The sequence below is a fragment of the Haliotis cracherodii genome, unplaced genomic scaffold (genome assembly GCF_022045235.1).
Source record: "Haliotis cracherodii isolate W230 unplaced genomic scaffold, xgHalCrac1.p SCAF_6, whole genome shotgun sequence".
Taxonomy (NCBI): domain Eukaryota; kingdom Metazoa; phylum Mollusca; class Gastropoda; order Lepetellida; family Haliotidae; genus Haliotis; species Haliotis cracherodii.
The window spans coordinates 47,768,571-47,780,845 of NW_027266319.1; the positions used below are offsets into that span (position 1 = coordinate 47,768,571).

General features: G+C 39.8%; 1 protein-coding gene across 2 annotated transcripts in view; it reads left to right on the top strand.

Annotated features, from left to right (window-relative positions):
• The first annotated feature begins 7 nt into the window (after window positions 1-7).
• LOC139445815 (acylamino-acid-releasing enzyme-like) overlaps window positions 8-12,275 on the top strand; it is a 35,556-nt gene continuing 23,288 nt past the window's right edge. Inside the window, exons 1-12 of one of the 2 annotated variants that reach the window (XM_071227042.1) lie at window positions 8-75; window positions 5,158-5,390; window positions 6,091-6,181; window positions 6,554-6,632; window positions 7,236-7,378; window positions 7,814-7,951; window positions 8,240-8,331; window positions 8,617-8,657; window positions 9,459-9,580; window positions 9,833-9,890; window positions 10,229-10,329; window positions 11,574-11,625. In XM_071227042.1, coding sequence (XP_071083143.1) covers window positions 31-75; window positions 5,158-5,390; window positions 6,091-6,181; window positions 6,554-6,632; window positions 7,236-7,378; window positions 7,814-7,951; window positions 8,240-8,331; window positions 8,617-8,657; window positions 9,459-9,580; window positions 9,833-9,890; window positions 10,229-10,329; window positions 11,574-11,625 — 1,195 coding nt within the window. In that variant the 5' untranslated portion in view covers window positions 8-30. The other variant, XM_071227043.1, reaches the window with a different exon arrangement.

Sequence of the window (12,275 nt, forward strand, 5' to 3'; positions counted from 1 at the left end):
ACTTCTACATTGAAACGGACTAACAGTGTCATGAGTACAGATACAGTTCAGGGTTCGAAGATGGTTTCGAGAAAGGTAGAACGGAGTGTTAATGACTGAATGTATTCTCAAGACATCTGATCCCATGACAGTTATTTGTAGCTGATCTCTGAAACTGCAAGATAAACCTACGTTCGTTATAAAAAAAACCCAAATCACTTTGAAAAGTTCTTTGTAATTTTGTATCATCAGCTGACCATGCATAAGGACAATTTAGAGCTGGGACGAGTCCAAATTTACCATCCGGGTACCCGACCCAATTTCTACGGTACCCACTGCAAGTCTCAAGAGTTGGGAACAAGATGTCTGATTCTGAATTGTTTCACACAGCCCTGGTAAAAAGTATTTAGATACATGTATCAAACGATCAGTGAAGTTGACTGGCTTCGGCTCTATCGTTACTCAAGCATGTAAAAGTAAAAGGAATGTGTGCATTGTCAGAAAAAATTGCGAACGTTAGCGACTTGTAGTGTAACCACTGAGCTATCCTATCACGTAGTCCTGTGGGTACCTGAGTCCAATTCAGGAACCACCCGACCCATGGACCCGAGACTGGCCGAGTTACCCGTCCCAGCCCTACCATGCATGTGCATGGTCATACAATTTACGAGCTTTGTGATGGGATTCGAACCATGGACCTTCTGATCCGAGGTTGGACGCCTTGTCCAAATGACCAGAGAGGTTAACACTGTCAGCAAGCTGACAAGGTGACGATGGCATTTGTGGGATGAGTCCATGCCCTGCTACACAAGACATTGCAGTTTCTTTTAAGCCAACTCATGGCCTGTTTTTATGTCGTTCTTCATCTGTTGTAACTATCTCATCAGAATTCACTGAACTATATGGGCGGCCATTCGGTTAAAAAATACAATGTTAAAAATAAAGGACAAAAGTACACAATACACAATAAAGGTCATATTTTACGAATAAATAACTAAAAGTTACTAATAAATGTCAAAATACAAAACTATGAGATGCCGGTTTAAAAAATACAAAGTTGAAATAAAGGTCAAAAGTATGGAATATTTAAAGTCAAATGTTACGAAAAGACGTCATAGGAAAAGAAAGAACAACGTGTTCGAAAGAACGTCAGTGATCACGAAAGGACGTTTACAATAAAGAACTTCAGTGAACACGAAAGGATGTTTGCAATAAAGAATGCCAGATGGCGCTGCAATTTGTAAAACATTCCGAGTTTAACCGGCTTGTTCTGCTGTGTATATGATAACTGAATGCATGCCGAGGTGCACAATGTATTACGTCACTCCTCGTGCTCTCACCGTCTGACGTCATATATATAATGTATGCATGTATAATGTATAATGTACACATTGTGTATATACACGTTGCGTTTAACTTTAAGCATCATCACCGGCCAAGGGCTTTTCATAAATACAGTATACTGTGTAATCTGACATCTGCCTAATTAGTACATGTATTTTGTATACAACCTTCAATCAACATTCATTAAACGCTAATCTAGGATTAATCAACAATGATCAAATTAACTGTACATGCACGGTGCAACACGAGGGTGCTTCAATGCCGAGTCTTGTTTCAGATGCACATATTGTCATAACATCTGAACAGTGAACATTGTGGAAGAATTTGTTATATTTAAAAGCTTTTCGGAAACTCTGTGCGAACAAAATGCTGCCTAATATCTGAACGTCAAAAATTAATATCATATAGATTTGTATGCATATGTATCACATTACACATTCGTTAGGAAAAATAACTTGCCATAAATAAAGAAAATTGATTATCCCTATGACACCAGCGTTCGTTTTCACACCAGATTTATTTCGCTTATTATCCCCTGCCAAGAAGTGGAAGGGGGATATAGGAATGGGTTTGGGATTTTTAAAAAAGTTATTTTTCGAGTTCCGGAGCAGATCTTGAAAACCGTACCATATTTCTTCACCAAACTTGGCACATAGATAGATCTAGTGGTGAACTGGTGCCTTTTGATAGTTTGGGATTTTAAAAAAAGTTATTTTTCGAGTTCCGGAGCAGATCTTGAAAACTGTACCATATTTCTTCACCAAACTTGGCACATAGATAGATCTAGTGGTGAACTGGTGCCTTTTGATAGTTTGGGATTTTTAAAAAAGTTATTTTTCGAGTTTCCATGGCAACAACTTTGATTTAGACTGAAAATGGCGGTAGTCCTCGTTTCCGGAGCAGATCTTGAAAACCGTACCATATTTCTTCACCAAACTTGGGACATAGATAGATCTAGTGGTGAACTGGTGCCTTTTGATAGTTTGGGAATTTTTAAAAACAATATTTTTCGAGTTTCCATGGCGACAACTTTGATTTAGACTGAAAATAGCAGTAGTCCTCGTTTCCGGAGCAGATCTTGAAAACCGTACCATTTTTCTTCACCATATTTTGCACATTGATCGATCTAGTGGTGAACTGGTGCCTTTTGATAGTTTGGAATTTTTTTTTAAAGTTATTTTTCGAGTTTCCATGGCAATGACTTTGATTTAGACTGAAAATGGAGGTAGTCCTCGTTTCTGGAGCAGATCTTGAAAAAGTACTATATTTCTTTACAAAGAGGCCCAGTGAACATAGTTCAAAGGAGCTTATGCATTGCACACACCCGACATGTCATATTGGCGGGGGATGTGAGTATTTCATGCTTGTTTTTATTGTGACAAAGACTAGTATGTTGATGCCGAAACGTACACATAATTCAGGGATGTATGTATCACAGCTGTGTGTGAAATATATGTGATGTTATAGGCGTCTCATAACCGGCATACATGAAACATGTCTTTGTATCCAATATGGCAGAAAGTTCGCTTTTAAACGATTCTATAGTTAATAAAAATTGGCATATATATAGATATATGCATGCATGCAGTTATCATATACACGGCAGAACAAGCCGGTTAAACTCGGAATGTTTACAAATTGCAGCGCCATCTGGCGTTCTTTATTGTAAACGTCCTTTCTTTCTCACTGACGTTCTTTATTGTAAACGTCCATTCGTGTTCACTGACGTTCTTTCGAACACATTGTTCTTTCTTTTCTTATGACATCTTGTAACATTTGACGATTAATATTGATACTTTCGACCTTTATTTTAACTTTGTATTTGTTTAACAAGCGTCTCATAGTTTTGTATTTTGACATTTATTATTAACATTTAGTTCTTTATTCGTAATATTTGACCTTTATTGTGTACTTTTGTCCATTTTTCAACTTTGTATTTTTTGACCGAGTGGCCGCCCATACAACTAATGAAGCTAAATCCCACCAAGCTGTGACTATAGTGAAAAGGTCAAATAATCAGCTTTATCTGCATGTATCTTTTTAAAATTTTATCTGATATTAAATAAGCATATGTGCTGTGTGGAATAAAATATCATGTATATATGCTTTTTGTGCATTTTTATATTTGACCCTGTTGTCATGGATATGGTATCAGACTTCATATACCTCTGTGTATATGATGTAACTATATTTGCCACTTCACTAAAACTTCATTGATTATGAATCTGAAAATATGTGATCTAAAATACCCTGAATTCTTGTCTAACTTTAAGCAGGTTTGGAATTGCAGCCATGTTGAAAATGACATTTTTCTCATTTTCTTGAGAAACATCTGTCTAAATACAAAGTCTTTTGACTCTATTTTGGTTTTTGAGTTCTATTTAATTCTCGAAAACAAATACATGTACCAGTAAATGACATTCATTACCTTGTTGCTTATGAAGTCATTACATGGGCTTTCAATCCTTTTAGGCTTTAATTAGCATTTTTCTGATTTCAGTGATGACATATCTGAATGAGTGATCATTGTAGTTGAAAACCACATTGAATGGCATTTAAATTATATGTTTTGGGGTCAAGGTTGCTGCATTTGTCAAGCCCTGTGACGAAAGCTCAAGTACATTTCCAATCTTAATATTTTTGTATCTTTGAAGGTTTGCAATCAAGGGAGTTATAAAAATGTTCATGATATTACTCCAGTGTACACATTGACGGCATTTGTGAAGGCCATTGCAAATCATAATTGGACTTGATAAGAATGTTACTGTATGACATCTTGCTGTGGCAAGGGAGTTAACTGGCTGTAAAAGTCCAGTTTCCACGTTTGCCAAACTAGGCTGGAATTCCAAAGTTACATTTTGGCTGGACTAACGATTCTATGCATAGTCCAATCAAAATCGCATAACAAACTAGACATTCGGTTCGTAAACAGCATGGATTTCAAATTGCTGATTTTGGTCAACTGCAGGACTTGCAAATCATGTGAACTGCCAACTGGGCAAATTTTGCAAATCTTTTTCAAATTTTAATCAAGTTGCTCAAGTGATCTGATGCACTTAGCGGGGTAAGACCATTTTTATTACAATACAGATCTTGATTTGCGATCAGATCTTCTTGACTGGGAGCTGCCATTTTGTTTGAAGCAAATGCAAGTGATATGAGGGATGGAATCTGATTGGTCAATAGGAGGGACATAACTCGTAATAGCCACTAGTGGCGCAACAATCTAGCCTGGAACTTTCAGCCTAGATTGGCAATGATGCTCGTGCCTCGGGAAGATGCTGTATGATGGACATGATAGGGTTCTGAGTTATTTATGATGGAAGTTAATGAGTTTATGGCTTGGTACATTGACTATATCACATCATGCACTTTTTAACATTAAAGCACATTCTGTGGGAAAGTGGCACAGTTGTCTAAGATGCTGCAGTTCACTGTGTAGTGTTGCATAGTTTAGGCATGCCCAAATGCTTTGATCATGGGTGGGACTTCCAGATTCATCCGGATTATGATTCTTGGTCCTTCAGCACCATACCCATGCTCGTGGTTTCGTGGAAGTGGAAGTGACTAAGACCTACATCATTTTGGGCTTCCTAGCACATGAAACTTACACTCCATCATATGGCTGAAATATTGTTCAAAGTGGCTTTAAACCACATTCACTCACTCCATCACAATTGAACCTGGTTGATCAGATTTGTAACAAATGGTTTCTATTGTTGTCAACTGATCCAGAAATCTATGCAGATTTCTTGCATTTGAATTCCATTTCAGAATGTTTATAAACCAATCAGCTTGCTGCACACATATTATACAATTGGCATTACTCTACAGGCAAAGGATATAGTTTCTGTATTTCGAGAGTTGGCAAAACAAGCACAGCCGACTTCAGCAACATTCAGCAATCAGTCTGCAGGGGATACACTTATCGCAAACACAAAATGGTCTCAGAGGGACTTACTGAGGGGAGAGAAAACATCTTTCTCCAAAACATACATCCTGTCTCCAGATGGTCCCTCAGGTCTACGTGTTGTCATGGCAACACCCCCACAGGAATTCTCAAATGTGTAAGACCTTGAATTGTGACAATATCTTCAGTTCATGGATTGAATAGATTTATTAGTTTATTATCACCCGCTTCTCAATGTGAAGAGATCTTCTCTGAAACTCTTTAAGAGAAGTGAAATTTTAGACACTTTCGATACTGGATACGATCTCAAATGAGTTTGAAAATTGATGTGGTACATCCACTTTTTCAGAGTTAAGGCCCTTGCTCCATGCTTTTCATCTTAGTGCATAGTATTTGCAATGGGGACAACTTTTCTCAGAAACAGCTGAGGTTGCATGAATGAAAGTTTATCTAAGACTAAGAGATACTTGTCAAGACTGAGTTTGAAAATTAGTCCCGTAAATTATTTGTTTACCGAGCTACGGCCCTTGATCCATGTTATTTTACATAGTGCATCCAGTCTGCAATGGGGACACGTTTTCTCTGAAACTACTGAAGAAAGCTTATCTAAGAGATACTTATCAATACTTATCATGAGTTATTTTTCCAGAGAAGGGGTCTTAGTGTGTATTAATTTCACATTCAATATTTTTTTTCCATTTTTAAACAAAAAAACCCACAAAAATCCTATTTAGCCTGCCAGGTTCAGAATCCTAGATATATCTCTGTCATATAGCATGTTTTGAATATGTAAGAATAATTTAACCACAAGTGTCCGGCCAGAATGCACAGTAACATGACACATATGCTGGTCACAGATTATGGAACCGGGAATCCCCATCTGGTCGACTGCGAGCTGTTGTCTGCAAAGTGAAGAACAAGAAAGGGGAGGAGAAGCAATACTTTGAGGTAAGGCGTTTGTAATGCATGACATGCTGTCTCTCTCACTGATGGCAGTCATCCAGGTAGCCCAAATATTCACATTGTATACTGAGTCTGTCATGTCTTTCCATTCATCTAAATATATGCTCCAGAACCTCTTGCTTTTCCCACTAAAACTGGAACTGCTGAAAGAAGCTCTTCCATACTTAAATTAGGAGAAAATCTGGATACACCTTGGAGATGATTTGATCTTGTACATGTAGTGTCATAAAGGAGGACATATTCTGCAGTGCACAGAAGGAAATAGAGGGACTCAAAGTTCACACTGAGTTTTGAGAAAGAATGACAGGAAACTTAGAAGCTCTAATTGTGTGATTCTTCTAGGTTTTTTATTTCAAGATATGGAACTCCAGTCGGAAGGTGAAAGCCTTTGACATACAGAGTTGTGAGAAACATGGGAAGGTTTATGAAGCAGACGGTAAGGAGAGGATCCTTTCTCCATTCTTCCCCCATAGGTATACATGTGTCATGCAAGTACTACCAGCAATTATTGCTAGCCTGTGTGGGTAAAAACAATTGTAATATAATGTGATACAGGTATTTGTATTGTGATATGTATTGATGTTTTATGGGAGCTAAAGTGTTGACAGTGATTGTTCATGCAGATCCCAGTTTCTACAAACTGAAGTAACTATTACAATGTCAAATTCAGCATAGTCAGTCGCTGCCATTTTGTAGTCATGGATTCTGGGGATAACAACATGAGAGAGAAATAACACAAATCCTCTGTTTTGTCAATCAATTTCTGTGTATATTTTAGGTTAAATGATACAAATAATAATGAAACTTGTTTTGTTTTCTTTACCCAATATACTGGAATAATGAAAATATGTTGCGACATAAGTATCATTTGAAAAGCATATTGCAAAATACTGGTGTACTGGTAAAACCATGCAGTCCCACTAGGATGTGGAGAGAAACAGTAGGACTGCTTGCAGGTTTAAGCTGTATCCTCCCTCCATTGTTCCCCATTGTGTCATGTGTCATGCTGGACTGCAGGGAGAGACTGTTGCTCTTCCAGGCCAGTTCGGCTGCCTGGAGTGGTCTCCCTCCGAAAGGTACTTGGTGTATATAGCTGAGAAGAAAGTCCCCAAGACTGGAAGCTTTTTCGAGGAAGACAAGCAACCTGCTGATGAGGGTGCTAAGAAAGAGGAGATAATACGAGTAAGAGGGTTATGTTCTTAAATCAACTTCCTAAGGATCAAAATGTTTGTATGGATGCTGAATAAGTCTATCTTAAGCTTTGAAGTTACAAAGACAATGCATCAAGAGTTGATGTTCTTTTTCCTTTGAAATTCCCAAGTATATTGGCTGTTATAGCTTACCTTGTAAACCATAAGACCTATGGAGTAGCTTCTGTCTACAACCCAGATTTGATTTCCTTCCATTTCTCTGAAACTTGATAAATAAACAGATTAAGAAGCAACACCTCTTTTTTGATTTTATATACTGTCACACAAGTTTTATGTTCATTTTCTATAATACGGGGGTTAAACTCTATTCCGTCCAGCAGTAGTATTGAAAGCATTTTAACGGTGCTTCAGTAAAGCCACATTTAGAAGTGGCAGGGCATGCTAATGATGGGCGTGTCCTCTGCAGGGGAATGAAAATGTGTTCCGAGGAGACTGGGGTGAACAGCTGGTGGACAAACATCATCCTGTGCCGTGTGTGATTGATGTGAGGTCGGGCGAAGTCACAGTGCTGGACAACATTCCGGGGGATATATCTGCTGGACAGGTAAGACTTCATGATGTTGTGGTTAGGTAACGCCATAGAGGTCCGACAGTACTGGAGGAGATCACTAATAAGACGGCGTTATGTTGATCCTGAAGGCTAATGTTTGTGTGGCCACTTCTTGGTGTTGGTAGTGTCTAGTGTTAGGCAGCAGAACAGGTTCCAAGCACCCTCTGTTTGTTGTAAGAGTTGACCAAAATGACATCGGTGGTTAGTTATTTATTGTTGCAGTAAGCACAGCATTATGCCCCTATTTTGATTGTATCCAACCACAGCGATGTACTGTTTCAGGCAAGTTGGGCCAGTGACGATGCAGGTGTGGTGTTTGTAGGCTGGAACCATGATCCATGGAGGCTAGGACTCATCTACTGCGTCCAGAGGAGGTCAGTCCTTAGTCCTGCACACTCCATGTAAAACAGTTGTAGGCTGGCCATGAAGCAGGAGTCAGTTCAGACTGTGGTTCATTGTTACAATCATTTGGATGATACATCCTGAAAATATGATGAGAATAACACTGTTCTAATCATGATAATCAGCACTCTAGAAATACATGAGGTGAATAAAAATAAATAGATATAAATGCAGTTACCTTATTATATATCAACGAAATATTGGTCATCATATGCACTATACTTCATAAATTACTTCGTGTTTTGTTGCTGTTTCAGGAGTGGAATTTACTTTGTTGATCTGAAGAACACAAAATGTTGTAAGTATTGTCACATTAATTGGAAAAAAGTAGTGTCAAGGTATCCCTGATGTTACGTGTGTCCGTGTGTTGTGCCTTGGTATCCCTGATGTTACATGTGTCCGTGTGTTGTGCCTTGGTATCCCTGATGTTACATGTGTCAGTGTGTTGTGCCTTGGTATCCCTGATGTTACATGTGTCAGTGTGTTGTGCCTTGGTATCCCTGATGTTACATGTGTCCGTGTGTTGTGCCTTGGTATCCCTGATGTTACATGTGTCAGTGTGTTGTGCCTTGGTATCCCTGATGTTACATGTGTCAGTGTGTCGTGCCTTGGTATCCCTGATGTTACATGTGTCAGTGTGTTGTGCCTTGGTATCCCTGATGTTACATGTGTCAGTGTGTTGTGCCTTGGTATCCCTGATGTTACATGTGTCCGTGTGTTGTGCCTTTTATGCCTGATGTTACATGTGTCCGTGTGTTGTGCCTTGGTATCCCTGATGTTACATGTGTCAGTGTGTTGTGCCTTGGTATCCCTGATGTTACATGTGTCCGCGTGTTGTGCCTTGGTATCCCTGATGTTACATGTGTCCGTGTGTTGTGCCTTGGTATCCCTGATGTTACATGTGTCCGTGTGCTGTGCCTTGGTATCCCTGATGTTACGTGTGTCAGTGTGTTGTGCCTTGGTATCCCTGATGTTACGTGTGTCAGTATGTTGTGCCTTGTATCCCGGATGTTCCATATGTCCGTGTGTTGTGCCGTGGCAACACGAAGCCCCTGCTGATGGAAGCAGTTGTTTTACCACCATGTCCTGTTACATCCAGTGGTACTGAGTGAGGAAAACCGGTCAGTGAGGAGTCCACGCTTCAACCAGGACCGGTCAAGACTGGTATATTTGGACAGCCCAGCCAGAGGAGGACACAGCCAGTGTTCACGGCTAATGATGGTCAGTTGTTTCCCCATGTGGTGTTCATGGTATATACGGAAGAATCTAATTGGCATCGAGCAAGAGGCCATCTTACTTTTCTATTGAATCAGATTTGATTAAGATGTTTCCTGATTAAGTAGCAATAGTATAACATGATGATGAAGATGATAATGAACAGTTCAGGTAATGACAGCTATCTCTTGTCCTGTTGAGAAACAATTACCTATTTGTACCATAGTTGTGCTTCACTATGTAGATTATTTGTTTCAGTATGACTGGAACACGAAGAAAACAAGTGTAGTTCAGGACATTGTAGACTCTGCAGCAGGTTTGTGATACTCTCAGATTTTGCTATAAAGATTTCATGTTCACGTCGTACTAACTAGTCCCACCGATTTTTACCTGAAAACATGATTGTAATTCAACATGTGTAATGTCTACTTCAACAAAATGTCATCTTTTTGTCATCTTGCAACTGGTGCTCAATAAAGCATTTTTTGAATTGATATATAGGCTTATATAGACAATTGATGATACTTACTCAGTACAGACAGATGTTCTGATACAAGACATAACTTCAACAATGGCTCCATGTAACCCAAGTCCAGTTCTTCAACTCAGATAAACAGGCTGATAAACTAAACTTGTACTGGTGTCTCTTTACAGGGGAAGAGTTCCAAGGTATCTTTACTGGCAACCTTCCTAGAAGACCGTGGCTACCTGGAGGAAGGGAGATAGTGCTGACTACCTTCTGGAGGAGTAGGCAGGTGAGCAACCTAGACGAGGGTGTTACCTGGAGGGAGAGAGATAGTGCTGACTACAATTTGGAGGAGTAGACAGGTGAGCAACCTAGACGAGGGTGTTACCTGGAGGGAGGGAGATAGTGCTGACTACAATTTGGAGGAGTAGGCAGGTGAGCAACCTAGACGAGGGTGTTACCTGGAGGGAGGGAGATAGTGCTGACTACCTTCTGGAGGAGTAGGCAGGTGAGCAACCTAGATGAGGGTGTTACCTGGAGGGAGGGAGATAGTGCTGACTACCTTCTGGAGGAGTAGGCAGGTGAGCAACCTAGACGAGGGTGTTACCTGGAGGGAGGGAGATAGTGCTGACTACCTTCTGGAGGAGTTGGCTGGTGAGTTACCTAGACAAGGGTGTTACCTGGAGGGAGGGAGATAGTGCTGACTACCTTCTGGAGGAGTAGACAGGTGAGTTACCTAGATGAGGGTGTTAGGTGGAGGTGTAGACGGGTGAACAACCTATACAAGGGTGTTACCTGGAGGGAGGGAGATAGTGTTGACTACCTTCTGGAGGAGTAGACAGGTGAGTTACCTAGACGAGGGTGTTTCCTGGAGGGAGGGAGATAGTGCTGACTACCTTCTTGAGGAGTAGACAGGTGAGTTACCTAGATGAGGGTGTTTCCTAGACGAGGGTGTTTCCTGGAGGGAGGGAGATAGTGCTGACTACCTTCTGGAGGAGTAGACAGGTGAGTTACCTAGACGAGGGTGTTTCCTGGAGAGAGGGAGATAGTGCTGACTACCTTCTTGAGGAGTAGACAGGGGATTTACCTAGACAGGTGAGTTACCTAGACAGGTGAGTTACCTAGACAAGTGAGCTACCTTGACGAGGATGGTCATCTTTGATGATACTCCTAGTTTCAGATATGTATTGATTTGAAGGATTTTGATTTGTTTGTTTGTGACTCCTAGATATGTTATGCCATAGTTCATTATCTGGTTCTGTGTTACCTATAGCATTAACAACTGAAATGATCAGATATGTCTGGAGATCATATACTCCACTCAACTTGTTGTCACATTCATTACTTGTTTTTGTGTGAGATCTGAAATTGCTGTTAACATGACTTGGGTCCTCATTCAATCCAGTGAGGGAATAGCAATAGAATAAATAATGTTCTTGTTATGACTGGCAGTAATTTCTTTGTTTACCAAGGTGATGAAACTTTTTATCTTCTTAAGCATACACTATGGTTTCATTGTGATTTTTCTCGCAGGTGCCAGTGATCATTGACATCAACGCAAAAACAGTGAGGAAACTTGATACAGGTATTTGTCTCATGATTATCAAATTGAGGTATGAATGACACTGTATTGTTGTGTTGGTCGGCTGCCTGCTTGGAAGAAACAACATGAGTCGGGATTCAATACACAAGCAATTTACTCAACTTATTAAGATGGTGACATGATGTGGTGATGTCATCAAAAGCTGTGCTCACTGTTGAAGGACAAGGTTCAGTCTCTGATATCAATTATGCCACAGTCTCCACATGTTTTAGGTCATCTGTTTTTAGCAACGGCCATATTCAGAAACCCATTAAAGTCTTTTAATCAGCCATATTTTGTTTAAATGTATTGAAATTGGGCACAGGTGTAGTTATTAGTGGGGCTTATCATGTATGTTTGAGAGTCCACCTGTACAGCATACTAGTTGTTGTCACGGAAGTGAAGATACTGCCATGGCTTGGAAAGTCAAAGCAACAGCAAACTTAGGAATCATTTATAAGCCTATCAGGGATATTGACCATTGGTTCTAATGAGACTTGTATTTTCATAATAACCTCTAAGGAGTACACTTTCCTTGTAAGACCTGTCATGACACTGCAGTTGAAAGACCTTCACAAGTTTGGCATGCTATTAAATATCTCTCATACTGTTTGACTGATGAAGCTGAAATTTGCAGGTACCCTTCTTATGAA